Below are 13,561 nucleotides of genomic sequence, written 5' to 3'. Positions count from 1 at the left end.
AAGAAGTAGACTTGGGGAGGGTTTTAACAAAGAACAGAGACAGTTTAACAAAAACAGAGCTCATCTAGCTAGCTAGGACTGTGTGGTCTCCTTCAGGACACTAAATAAATAAAATCTTCAGACAAAAGTAGAAAAAGCCCCCTTTGGAGTAGAAAAAAATTTCAATTACATGTTTTTCGATTTCGAGGAACAATTTGAGAACCTTTCGGAGCAAACCCTTTTCTATCAATCTAGCAATCTAATCAATGAACTTTCTATCTACAGGGTAAATTCCTATGGCCCGGATACGGCGAGAACTCCCGCGTCCTGGACTGGATCCTGCGCCGCTGTGACAACGAGCCCTGCTACACTGAGAGTCCTCTCGGCAACATCCCCACTGAAGGCGACCTCAACACTGACAACCTCGGCCCCATCGACATGAACACCCTCTTCAGCATACCCAAGGACTTCTGGCTCCAAGAAGCAGACGCCATCGAAAAGTATTTCAAGGAAGAAGTTGGAGAAGACCTACCCCCAGCCATGTGGGAGGAACTCAACAAACTTAGGAAAAATGTCCAACAATCATAAATACCAAAGATTTTTAGTTTTAAGCCTAGACTAAGTTTTGGAATGTAAAGATACTACTTATATTTTCTTTTTCGTGTATTTGCAAACATTCCCGAGATATGTATATTTTTTTTCATTTTAATCGAGCGCTGGTCGTACAATTTTGAGATAAAAATGATTGAAAACTAAATGAATGGTTTTACGAAGAACAAGAAGGCTGTGTTATTTAAGTAAACGTAATGATATTTTATAAGAATTTTATGTATTGTATAACGCGATAATTAATTACTCATCAGATATTGGATAAATATTTTTATGTGTAAGTTAATTTTTAAATAAAACGTATTATTCAATGAGTATAAGTATGAATTTTATTCATTTGGTACCCATATGTATAGAGATTATATTAAACTTACAAACTACTTCATATGCTTAGCTGAAAACACTCTGACGCCATCTTGTGTTGAAGCTCGCGCATATTTCGTTAATATGGCATTTACGTTTAGTTTTTCTGTCGCGTAGCATCTGTAATAAGTAGAATTTTATCATTAGAATCTTACTAATAACACAGAGGTCAAAGTTATTAGCAGTAAAAGTCCCTTAATTCATTCTAAGATAAGATTAAGTCTTAAATTTTGCCTGATCTGGGGATCAGGAGATCCCCAAAAAAATGTTTGTTCTTTTTCACAAGAAAAATTATACATAGAAGAGCATTTACCTAAGTAATTGGTATCTACTTATGAAAGGTTAGAATACTCACTCAATATACGGAGATATCTGGTCAACAGTCCACTTTGCCTTAGTCTGAAACAGTATTTTGAATCGTTCGTGGATTTCCTCAGGTAAATCGCCTTCAGAGAACCCCCATACGACTTGAGGCGTGCTCGTTTTATCTACTAACGCTATTCCTGACAACATTGATTCCTGGAATAACAGTTTAAAATAGCATTAATATTATAAGAAGGCACTAAAAAAGTGTCATAACAAGCGTTTGTTATTTTTCTCGCAATAATTACATAACAGGTTTGGACGGCATGTAGTAAACTCTCGACAGTAAGACAAATGAATGAACCGATTAAAATTACTTTTGGTGTCAAGATACTCTCCTAGGTAGATGACCAGGTTAGTGCACTTTTACCCGGCTGCAGAAGTTCCCTCGGGTCAAGGGCGAAATCGCGAAAAATCACGCTAGAGAGGGGCGAATAACATCTCATATAATTAGAGAGTTTAGGTACTTACATCTGTAACCATTCCTTCAGGAACAGAATCCCTCCAGGCTTCCAAAAACTCAACCAGATTGAACTTCCCAGCACTTTTCAGGAGCACTCGAGCCAAAAATCTACATACTTTGTCTTGCTTATACTGATAATACTGAGCCCCATCTTCTATAACCGACGTTGTCGTATAAAATCTAAACATGGCTTCTAAAATTGAGTTAGGTACCAATTCTTTCAAACTCTCCATAGTCACTTCCTTAGATATTCGATCAAAAACCCAGGAATTCTCATCGATTAAGTCCAACATATACGATAATACTCGAAATTCATAATCGAATTCCAATAATCGGTAAAAGCCATCGATTTCTATCGCTTGAATCTTTTCCAATTCATCGTTTAACTCGGCCTTAGATGCTTGTATTTGATCACAGAGGGCCTCATAATTTAGCAATTTGGTTTTATCTGTAGCGTATTCTAATTCTAAGCCCTGATATTTCGTCGGTTCTAACAATTTTCTTAACTTTGACAACCTCGGTTTGCATGGTTTTAACTCGTAGTACGTAAAAAATGTGTTTATAATATCTTTGTGTTCGATTTTCCTCGGTGGTTTCGCCCCTTCGTCGGATTCGGTAGATTTGTTAAGACTCGCGTTGGACTTGTCGAAAGAGGAATCTGATTCCATAGAGTCGTTTTGTATGGTTTCGTCTAAGCCTGTGGATGCTGCGAATAGAAGTTCTGGAACTAGGAGTAGGCTGTTAGATGTTTCTGCTTCTTTAACGTCGTAGGTTTTGTTATTTGTACACAATACCACATTTTCGTCTGGATCTCCTGTAATTTGAGAATTTAGTATGTGAGTTAGGGAGGTACGAAACGAAACAAATGAAGAAGGAAAACGGGGGTTTTATACTGTAAGGATTCACACACTGTCTTTGTGCTCGCGATACCAGAAGCCTCTATAATACAATATACAGTCAGTGATAAATTATACAATACAGGTACTTACCTACACTTTTGCAATGTAGGTGTTCTTAACAATCAAGTTCTACTTATTATGAAAAAAAACTTAAATACCTACCTTTAAACACCAGTTCTTTTCCAGCTTCTATTTCCTTCAGCAACGTGTCATCCAGCAGCATCAACTTCAAGTTGTGGTTCTGTTGTGTTGGCTCAGGAAACCTGAGGACTTGCGTAATTTCGGTCAGCTCAGACTCGTGCAATTTCGCAGTCTTTATGATCTTTCGCACTTCTTCCGGTGTTCTCATCTCACTGGAATTGACAAAGTACCCTGCGTTAGTAAAAGTGAACGCGTGACTTCAGTGTCGGTTTGCTGTGCCGTGTTGTTATAGGTTTATTGCGAAAAATGGTTCTAATATTTAGAACAGTGGTTCTAAATCGGAAATCGGCATGGTTTTGATAAAGATGTATTGGGACAACCACGGAACATTTTTTACATCGTAGGTATGGATCTCATTCATATCGATTTAGCTACTGTAGGCCGCAATCGCGGCGGTAACGTAAATAAAGTAAAGTTCTAGGTACCTTTCTAAACAGAGCAGTGGCGGATTAAGAGTATCCGAGGCCCTAAGCACAGAGCCTGTGTAGACCCCCTATTACTTAAATGGAAATAGAAGGTTGGAGAAATTGACCGAGCGAAGCGAGCGTGATGCACATGTAGTTTCAAATGCGCGAGCGAAGCGAGCGCGAAATTTTTTTCGGACTCGTACGGAGGTAAAATTTATCCCAAACGTACTTAATTTTTTGTTTGTTGACAAATGCAAAAACGAAGGCACATAGTTTCTGAATATGCGAGCGAAGCGAGCGTGAAATTTTAATTATTTTTATTATAGACTCAGAACCAAAATTACGTACAATGTAGCCCAAACGTACTTAACTTTTAATTTGTTGACAAATGTAAAAACGAGGACATATAGTTTTTGAAAACGCGAGCGAAGCGAGCGGGAAATCTTGATTATGTTTTAAGACTCAGAACTAAAATTTCGTAAAAGGGCTACATTTCAAACCTTAATTTCTTTCTGTTGGACAAGTAAGATGGATAACGTAAGATCGATAACAACGTCCGCGGACTTAACCGGTGGTCCGCGGACCACTTGGAATGCCTCCAGGCACTACCAGCCCACCACCACCAGGACCACTGATCTAAAGCATCCAAAATTTTCGGATATGTTTGTTATATTGCACTCGTAGTTACAGCGTGAGCTTCCCAACGACTGTACGATAGCGACTTCGGAACGCTATCGTTGCCTATTAATTCTTTGCCCAACGATGAGTAGAAGCCGAAAAAAAATTGTATAACAACAGCACAATTGAAAAAAAAAATCACTGCGATCGTACAACAATCAACAGCACTGCGACCAATCAAGTTTGAGGCGGGGGTGTATGAAGGGTCACTCCCGAACTGCTCGCGCCTTGTGATTTCGGATATATTGTGGATGAATCTCTATAAAATGTAGGTATAAAATGAAACGCCAGCAGAGGATGGAGGCCCCTGGAGAACAGGGGCCCCAAGCACGTGCTTGTTGTGCTTATAGGGTTAATCCGCCACTGAAACAGAGAAAGAAATGAACAATTCGTTTGATTTTTATAAAAATAAAACACATGAAACCTCTATGGATGAAATTCCAAATTAATAAATTATTACGCTGACAACATTATCACAAATTTTGTCTATGATTTTGAGGCACCTTTTTGACATTGACATTTCATTAAAGTTCGATTTCTTTAAATTCGCTGCGTGATATCCGAATCACGTTTTAGTTTTAGATTAGTTAAAATAGTGTCCAAAATAGCAAAATGTCCTTGTTCGGCGATATATTGTCCATGAACAAGAATGAGGAGAAGACACAGCAGGCGGGGGCGAGTCTATCCCCATATTTGAACTTCGATCCCCATATCATACCGAAAATGCAACCAGAATTCTTGTATCCTGATGACAGTCACATGGCATCCACAGCCAGACGGTCTAACGTAGCACTGCCTATTATTGGAATGTCCTTTATGACCGGATCAGGTAATGAGATGATGAAATCTTACTATAACCTCAAAATTATTAGTAATTTTTACATAACACTGTGTAAGAATAAATATGAATACAGTACGTATTTGGTATACATGATAAATTAGAATTTCGAATCGCACAGAAGTATCAAAGAGTCAAACAAAAAAACATGAAACAAAATGTTGTATTATTAATGTTTTTGGCTCAGGGTTATACCTACCAGTATACTATTATTGATATAGGCATCAAGTTAAGACAGATTGCAGTAAATACTGCGTATATACACAGTAACAGTAAATTGGATTGGAGTCTCATTCACGTGAACAATGGAACTATAAAATCATTTATTGATAAGAACTACATTAATTTTTCTCTAGACGGTGCAAAGCTAATATACTGCGCTATAATTTCGACTAAACAGCTATCATTTCAGAAAACAAGTTATTACAAGAAGTCAATATTTATTTTTCAAGACTACTTGTCACACCTACTTGTTAATTTGATAGATATTTGTTTTCTATCAGCTGTTTTAGTCTATCTATGCAACTAATTTCTTTTTTTATATATAAGTACTGCCAGAATAGCAAAACAAACACCATTAATTATCCAAATCCAGTGTTCAAAAGTATTACCTCCTGGTTTAGCCACTTGTTTGACGCTTAATATAAAATAATAGAAAATCAACAGTGTCTCATGTATATCTGCGCTCCAACATACAACGAATTAATAACTTGAGATACGCCCATAATCTGATATTGGTTCCAAATAATCACCACATATCAAAACTCCCATTGATTATTTTTGTTTAAATTCTACTTTATGGTGTTGTGAATAATTCTGTTCCAGGTTTGGGCGGTATGGCAGGTTTATACAGAGGTCTGAGGGCCACAACACTAGCAGGACAGACAGGCAAAGTGCGACGAACCCAAATTATCAACTACATCATGAAGCAAGGTCAGTTGGCACAAGAAATAATATAAATAATCTGGGTCTAAATATTCAGATTGTTATATATTTCTTCTATATCTGTCTACTATACATATAAGAATCAAATAAGAAACAACTTCCAGGTTTATAATAATTTGAATAATTACTTTCTTTATCACATAAGTTTCTCTATAAAAAGCCTAAACTGATTACCTCCTTACAAGTATGAGATTTGTCTCTCATTTATGAATGAAATGTTCAAATAAACAAAGTTTTTTTAGCTTGATACCAATAAGAATATAAACCTGTACTGTGTACCCAACTTAATACAAACTCCTTTATAATGTTCCAGGAACGAACACTGGCTGCACCCTCGGCATCATCGCGTCATTCTACTCGTGTATCGCGCTGGGCGTGACATGGCTACGCGACAAGGAAGACACTGCGAACACCTTCATAGCCGCCACCACCACCGGCATCATCTACAAGAGCACCTCCGGACTGCGCTCCATGGGCCTCGGCGCCGCTGTCGGCCTAACCCTCGCTGGAGTCTACACACTCATCACCGACAACGACAATATATGGAGCAAAGCTAGATACAATAGATTGTGATTCAAAACCGCCTATAGTCATGTAAATATTTAATAGACTGTTATGTTTAGTTTTTTGTTATGACAACGCCAAAGGATCTGTCGGGACGCCGGGACTTATTTGTGCCATGTCCCCCCGTACCTGTTTAGATTTATGTATTGTGCTTTTTGGTATCCATAAACTGCGCTCTACAGTTGTGTAGCTCTTGCCACAGTAGCAATTGTTGTACTTAATAAAATATTCATCCCGTTTTCAATGGTATATTTATTGGATAAATATTGACAATGTAATTTAGAATTCGTAGGCCTTTTGAATATCAATAAAATGGTTTCCTACACCAAAACTAAAGTGGGTAATTTGTAAATTATTGTAGTAGTCAAAAGGTATACATACAATTGCTTAGCAGTATAGATAATAGTAATCTTGTATATAATGTAGTAGACTATTTAATCTACATTTTTATAACTGCTGATTTATACAGCTAGTGTATAAACGCAGTACATTATATTAAGATATTTTCTAGTGAGGTTTATTTACTCACAATTATCTCTCATATTTACTCAGACCATACATATAAACTAATTTATCTCATGGTTCATGTGTATTTGCATACAGTTTATGGATAGCACAACCCTGTATTACGTACATATTCCCGCCTTGTCGTATCAGGACCGCACAAATATGCATAAGCGTTAATAAATGAGTTATTTGAAAAATAAATGGTTTATTTCATTTACATTGTTTTACACAGTGCAGTTTGTACAATGTTGTATTTACATGTAGCGATTACGATGGGATATGTTATACACTAGTGGAGTCTGCTATAATTAACGATACATAGGGGATGGGTATTGCAATATCCCATCCGTTTTTAGTCTGGTCGAGCCAATGGGAGTCATGGTAAAAATAATAATTAGAAATACTATCCAACTTTTCGCGTATGAATCTGAATAGCCCTTAGGCATCATTGCCGTCGTTATACTCCATCCGGACCGATCAGAGCCACACGGGAAAATCTCTCGCTAAAAGGGAATAAGTAAATTTCCATCAAGACAGTAAGTGGGTCGCGTGATCCACTTGTTTGGTCATTAGATCCGGTTCCATCTGGTTGGGTTACCCGTCCAGATATAATATTGACGTCGCGTTAGCTCGACCCGACCTTGACATAAAAATCTCTAAGGGTGTACACTGTAGATATTGGCGAACGCTCGGAAACCTTGCAACCACGGTAACCTTCACGTTTTCGCTAATGTGCGCACACCCTATAACGAGCTTACATTTCAAACAATTGAGCAAACAGGCCCTTTAGTTTATAACTATATTATAAAAATAAAATTACAATGCCATAATTTTCGTCCAATATTCCAAATAGTATAATTTGGCACCCAATTATTTACAAATATTAACGTAAAATAAACAATCTGTTAATTCATTAGCGCAGTCAAGTAGCGTGGTAAAATGAAACAAGCACCGATTTCCGGATGGTGGGTCTTTTTGCCGTAAATGCACTTTTAACCTTGACTTTCGGGCTTTACTGCTTGTCATGGCATGAAACCTGGTTTTTAATTTAACCGGAATCGGTATGTTCGTCTCGCTTACTTCAATTTAACTTGAACGATCTTCAACTAGACGGAGTGCTGGGACAGTTATTTTGTGGCTCACTACTTTAGTAGGCCTGTAAGATCTCGAAACTCCCGCTCCCGGTCTGCCGGTCCTAATCGGAGTCCAAGAGTTCTAGCTGCCATTCTATCTATGCACAATCAAATCTTGCAATATTATCGGTACTCGTTACATATTATATTCGATTATTTACAGACAATTGAGGCGGAGACTGAATTTCCGATTATACAATTGGTAACAGAACTCATTTAATCAACTAATCGGATAACTTGGTCTCGATTGATCTTACTCGAATAAAATTGCCAAGAATCGATCTTTACTTTAAAATTTCAGGAATTTGAGTGTTTTAAAAAGCGCGGTTCGTTTAATATCATTATCAAGTTACACATTAACTGGAGTTTCGTGATAAAATATCTTAGAAAAAATTCTATAAGCGATAACAACGTAATGTATCATTAATATTATTTACTTATCTATGCTCAACAATATACAACCGTTCATTTTGCGGTTTCATTGGATGGACTTTCGTATGATAAATGAGTTACGTAAAGAGATGTAGGGTTGTTACGACTGTCAGTTGTCTTACCTAATCATCTATCGATATTAGCTTATATCAGATAATTTTGTGACATGACCTGCAAGCGTCCTAGACATCTACTGACTGATAATGGAACTTTTCGCTGTGGGTATCAAGGTCTTTAGATATGATAACTAAATATATTAATTTATTGCCGCAAAGGAGATTGCAGTTCGAGCGAGGGTGCCAAAAGGAAGCCGACTTAAATGTGTAACAATGTGTAGCATGGTTGTTTGTTTACATAATATTTTTATCAATCAGTATTGGGTGCAGCTGAGTAGCTATCTTGAAGGTATTTTGCGATACACATCGTTGTGTAAATATATATCCCCTATTTTCTACTGAAAGGGGTATAATAACAAGGAACGTTTACCTTCGAATCGATAGATAGACTTTGGTAGCTGACAATCGTAACACCTTAATGATGAACAGACAGGACAGTTACAAATACAATACAGAGATTCTAAACATTCATCCTAATAAAATAGTTTACGAAAATATATTTCAATGCGAATAGTAACTCATAGGTTCTTATCTAGACTTAGTTCGAAGGAAAATGACTTATTATTTAGACTGGACTGATTCAGCTTTGTAATCATCATTCATAATCATCTCAATTTATACATCCCGAATGTCTAAGGAAACCCTTTCTAGATGCACTCTTTCATAAGAATTATCTTCAAGAACAATACACGTCTAGAAATAGGTGTTATACACAATTCCATTGTACCGTAAATATAACCGAGTTCAAGAAACTAACATAATGCGATTAACTGGATTCCCTTTGTCAGTAACAAGAGTCATTTACTTCGTCATCGATGGTTCAAAAACTATTATTTGTTTTGAGAATGCTCATTCAATAGCATGACACACCGTTTCTCCCACGAGTACATCGAAACGGTTATTTTAAAATCTCGGTAAGTACTTGATTCATGTTACTGACTCAGTAATATGTGCACTCGATCGTAACGACTCGGTAAACAGTAATTTTCCCGTCAAATTTTACATGTATTCGTGTTCTAACAATACATTTATTATCTAAAATATTTTATGTGGCAATGTAATACACAAACTAATTACAAAATTAAAGCCTATCACAGCATACTTATACAGGACATTGTTCGCGTTAAATCACTGTCTATATCTTCAGTTACATTTAAAATTCGTATAATGTAATTAGATACAAGTGGCGTGTAATATTAATTAATGCATGCTGCAAACCTTCCGCGTTTTCAATGTGACCTTGAATACACAGCCAGTAAAATAGCAGACTTACAAATGTCTCACAAATTGGATTACAATGTTTTACATACATACGATAATCTATCAAAAATGTCTTCCGACATTTCTCTCTTGTTACTTTACTAGATAAAATTAGTGATTAAGTATTAATTTTATAGCTACAATATTTACAAGACTTATTTATAATCGACGTAGTTTCATAATATCATACGTTATCAACTGACAACTCACCCAGGCATACTAGGCAAGATTTTTCCATCGTATAAAAATTGTTTCACTATTTTATTATGCAGAATTATGGCCGTTAATTGTACATCGAATTTATTGGTCACGGTGTTATTTATACATGCGCTTTCAATGCCAATATTTTTTACATCCTTACTAATATTATAAATCGGAAAGTGAGTTTGTTTGTTTGTTTGTTCCGCTTTCACGCCGTAACTACTGAACCGATTGCTTTGAAATTTTGCAGACGTAAAGTTAGAAGTCCGGATTAAATAATAGGGTACTTTTTATCCCGAAAAAAATAGATATTCCCGAGGGAAAACAAAAATATTGTTTGCTTGATGGATGAATTGTAGATGGCGCTGTGTGTCGTTTAAAAGTTTTCTTATAGTTGTGATTTATACCGCAATATAACCGAATTCCACGCGGGCGAAGCCGCGGGCGGAAAGCTAGTAAATATATAAACGATGACATCGTCGAAAACTCTCCGAGTTTTAAATGGATTCGTTATTAATTCATTACTGAACTTTAGTATTACAGGAAAACGCTACTTTAAAGTAGCATTGAAATCATCTTCAACAAAAACGAGGAGAACTGGTCATAAAATCGTAAATTAATCCAAATAAGGACAACACATTACCACCACCTTGAATTGGGAACATTATACGTCTACACGTATAACCCAATATTAACGAAAAATCAGTCATTCCTAACAGGACAATTTATCAGTACTATTTACTTACTTAATTAACATCAGATACTTAATATCGAGTAGGTACATAGATGGAAGCAAAGATTTTCAAACCAATGAATTAGTCAGATGGTTTCAAAGAAGCCAGGCTGGAGGAGTTTCCACAGAAATGTTACGATCGATATTTGTCGAATATTTGAAATAATAATTATACTACATATCCACTCTAATTCGCGATGAAGCTATATTTATAGTCAAAATTATAATACATATAAAACCATTGCAAGACTATCCATAAATAACTTATCGAGCTATAAACACTAAACTGCGCACTGAAAACAAGTGATAAAAAATTTAAACAAAACAAATAACATTAAAATTCGAACATTTTCGCAGAAACGCCCACAAGCCTTTGGCCAGAAGTAAAGTTATTCTGCAGAGGTAGGTATTATTTAAGTTAATTTCAGTTATTTGCTAATTACAATTTAGAGTTAACTACCTACTAAATATATAGCATTATTTCTGGCCAAACTTAATAATACACTAAATGTATCGCAATGAAACTTGATATACGCAACGCGGTTTTCGCAACCGACCCCCAATCGCGATACTATTGCATGTCGATATAAAAACTTAACATTTCACATGCACACAATAGGGTGACCATATCTTAACTTCCTGTATTGTGTCTTGCAGTCGTCGCTGCATCCTCTCAAGTTTGAGGCGCAGCAGTGCTTCTGTCACGTGGCCGCGTTCAGTATAGACTTCATATCCTCCGGCAGGACGCAGTTTAGGTCCTCCAAGCGCCGCGCCAACAATGTCCTGGTATTGTCCGCCACTGGGGGGTTACTCTTCAACACTTCTCTCAACTTCAAGACCATATCCACAATTTCAACCTCCTTTTTACCAACTGACCATTTCTTTAAGTCACTCTCAGCCAACGCTTCAAGTTGCAATGCATGCAATTTATTTGTCAAATTATTGTGTCTTTCATGGAACCATGCACTGAAGTTTGGAGTTCTAAAGTAGTTTCTGTATAGACCAATCCAATCTCCTTTTATGCCTGTAGTTAATTGTGGGCCGGACTGTTGTAGAGTTGCAAAGAAGTCTTCAGGATTAAAAGGATTTGGTACAGGTGGTGCTCTGAATGGAGAAATGTTCTTCTGCAAAGGCATGAGAGATGCCATGTACCTTTCTAAAGGTATCATAAAGCTTTGGGTCAGTTCGAGTAGGTGCCGCTTGACCATAGCAGTTTGAACTTCAGATGGGCGATCAGTTCTAATGCCATTGTGCAATTTTTTAATAATAGCTTTATCTTTTTCCAAAAAAGGTTTATACTGAGTATACACACCTGGTGCAGAGTCCAAAAGCTTGAGATTGCCAACTTTCCTCAATTTTGTTTTTATAGAAGAAGCATCACCTAACTTAATGGTGTGCGGCCAATGTTGTAATGTTTTTGTGAAGAATGGATTGGTCACGCCTAATATTACACAAGGTGGGTTGAATTGTTTCCTTGTAAATTCTTTGAATTCACTGTCATGTATTGTGAAATATGGTCTATATTCTGCTGAATATGGTAGTGGCTGTATCAAGTAAGTCAATGCTTGAACTAAAGCGGAACATTCAGTTGGTGAACTGGCCATCACCACTATGGGTTCTGCAGTCAACACCAACTCCCATAATAAATGCAAGTGTGAAATAACACTAGATAGAACATCAAATACATTCACATCTTGTAATGATGCTAGAATATGTGGAACATTCGGAGAATGCACCTGTTTTGCAATGTCAGATCGAGTTATCTTTCCGGTCTGTTGATTAGGAATGTATGATTGAAAAACTGTGCCGAGCACAGGTAACAACACATTCTGCCCCGCGTCGAGTGGAGGCCACCTGTTAATGTCATGACAAGCAGCTTCCAGGCTCCTCTCACCTTCCTCAAAATGCTTGGGAGCAATCAATTGGATAACTTTGTAGAATAAGTTTATAAAAGGTAGTCTAGTAAGTAAAATTATACTTTTCTGAAAATATCCTCTAGGCAGGGAGGGGTCCTTCACTTGTCTGAAGTACACGAAGCCCCAGTAGTGCGTAGAGTCGGCGCGCAACGTCGGCACGCTGTCGTCGTTGTACACGAGCTGCTGGCGTGTGAGGCCCGCCCTCGAGCGCAGCCGGACATGGAACTGGGTGTCTCCCATACACCCAGAGTTAGAGTCGGGGAACGCCAAATAACAAATATTGCACTTCTCTTGATCAGTTAGTTTCACACCAGGAGGATACACGCTTTCCATAGCCTGTCCTAGCTCCAAGTCGAACGTAACCACACATATGCAGTGCAACCAGTCGGAAAACCTGCTCCATTTCGTTTGGAACTCGAGCTCAGCCGCGGGCATATCACCGTCCTCGTAATTTTGCAATCCACAAGCCATGATATTTTCTGATTACCGAAAACACATTCCGAATAACCAATTTCTTCACGTTTAATTAATAAACACTGTTTTTGCACCACCTTATCATTGTTTATTACAGTGTAACGAGTTTACACACATTTTTTGTGAATAAAAACGACAAAAACAACGGAGCACACAGAAGTCGTTCCCGCAACAGCTGTTTGACACAATATGGCTGCGGGCGCCAAAACAAAAGTCTAACAAGTTTATCGATAAAAAGTAACCAAAAATCTTCGAAAGGGCCAATAATTTATATCATAGTAACTTACCCACAATCCATCATTTTAGATTCTTCAAAAGTCACTTTATTTACCACACCAATTTAATAAAAAACAGTTAAAATACAATTTCTGGACCAAGCTACTTTAGGAACGCGTTTCGTTATACACAGAAAAATAACACGGTTCCACTTCCATTAGTTATAAGAATAAAATCGCTTATAAGTGAATACAGTATTTTAAA

The 13,561-nt window shown here is 37.2% G+C and overlaps 4 protein-coding genes across 5 annotated transcripts in view; 2 read left to right on the top strand and 2 right to left on the bottom strand.

Moving 5' to 3' along the window:
- Nucleotides 1-908, top strand: part of LOC110381817 (phosphoenolpyruvate carboxykinase [GTP]) — a 37,035-nt gene extending 36,127 nt beyond the window's left edge. For both annotated transcript variants that reach the window (XM_064041502.1, XM_064041501.1), the window contains one exon: nucleotides 265-908. In XM_064041502.1, coding sequence (XP_063897572.1) covers nucleotides 265-567 — 303 coding nt within the window. In that variant the 3' untranslated portion in view covers nucleotides 568-908. The remainder of the gene's footprint in view (nucleotides 1-264) is intronic.
- LOC110381808 (sister chromatid cohesion protein DCC1) lies at nucleotides 625-13,509 on the bottom strand. Its single transcript, XM_021342211.3, has 5 exons — nucleotides 13,369-13,509; nucleotides 2,839-3,029; nucleotides 1,786-2,591; nucleotides 1,307-1,470; nucleotides 625-1,071 (listed from the first exon to the last, which is right to left on the bottom strand). The coding sequence occupies exons 1-5, from the start codon at nucleotides 13,380-13,382 to the stop codon at nucleotides 966-968; spliced, it is 1,281 nt and encodes a 426-aa protein (XP_021197886.3). The 5' UTR covers nucleotides 13,383-13,509; the 3' UTR covers nucleotides 625-965.
- Nucleotides 4,462-7,017, top strand: LOC110381809 (mitochondrial import inner membrane translocase subunit Tim23). The gene is made up of 3 exons (XM_021342212.3): nucleotides 4,462-4,791; nucleotides 5,626-5,733; nucleotides 6,059-7,017. The coding sequence occupies exons 1-3, from the start codon at nucleotides 4,575-4,577 to the stop codon at nucleotides 6,316-6,318; spliced, it is 585 nt and encodes a 194-aa protein (XP_021197887.1). The 5' UTR covers nucleotides 4,462-4,574; the 3' UTR covers nucleotides 6,319-7,017.
- LOC110381807 (protein DENND6A) lies at nucleotides 10,421-13,295 on the bottom strand. The gene has a single exon (XM_021342210.3). It carries the CDS (start codon nucleotides 13,076-13,078, stop codon nucleotides 11,393-11,395), a length of 1,686 nt encoding a protein of 561 aa, XP_021197885.1. The 5' UTR covers nucleotides 13,079-13,295; the 3' UTR covers nucleotides 10,421-11,392.
- Nucleotides 13,510-13,561: the final 52 nt, after the last annotated feature.

The sequence above is a fragment of the Helicoverpa armigera genome, chromosome 25 (assembly GCF_030705265.1).
Source record: "Helicoverpa armigera isolate CAAS_96S chromosome 25, ASM3070526v1, whole genome shotgun sequence".
In the NCBI taxonomy this organism is placed as follows: Eukaryota; Metazoa; Arthropoda; class Insecta; order Lepidoptera; family Noctuidae; genus Helicoverpa; species Helicoverpa armigera.
Note: the sequence above shows the minus strand (reverse complement) of the source record. Positions and strands in the feature narration are given on the sequence as shown.

Bases quoted from the DNA above. Each gene is read 5' to 3' on its own strand.
- LOC110381808 (XM_021342211.3), bottom strand. The intron at 2,592-2,838 runs GTAGGTATTTAA...CTCAAATTACAG, and splicing joins AAAAGAACTGGTGTTTAAAG to GAGATCCAGACGAAAATGTG. The intron at 1,072-1,306 runs GTGAGTATTCTA...TACTTATTACAG, and splicing joins CAGATATCTCCGTATATTGA to ATGCTACGCGACAGAAAAAC.
- LOC110381807 (XM_021342210.3), bottom strand. From the start codon at position 13,078: ATGGCTTGTGGATTGCAAAATTACGAGGACGGTGATATGCCCGCGGCT.
- LOC110381809 (XM_021342212.3), top strand. From the start codon at position 4,575: ATGTCCTTGTTCGGCGATATATTGTCCATGAACAAGAATGAGGAGAAG. The intron at 4,792-5,625 runs GTAATGAGATGA...ATTCTGTTCCAG, and splicing joins GTCCTTTATGACCGGATCAG to GTTTGGGCGGTATGGCAGGT. The intron at 5,734-6,058 runs GTCAGTTGGCAC...ATAATGTTCCAG, and splicing joins CAACTACATCATGAAGCAAG to GAACGAACACTGGCTGCACC.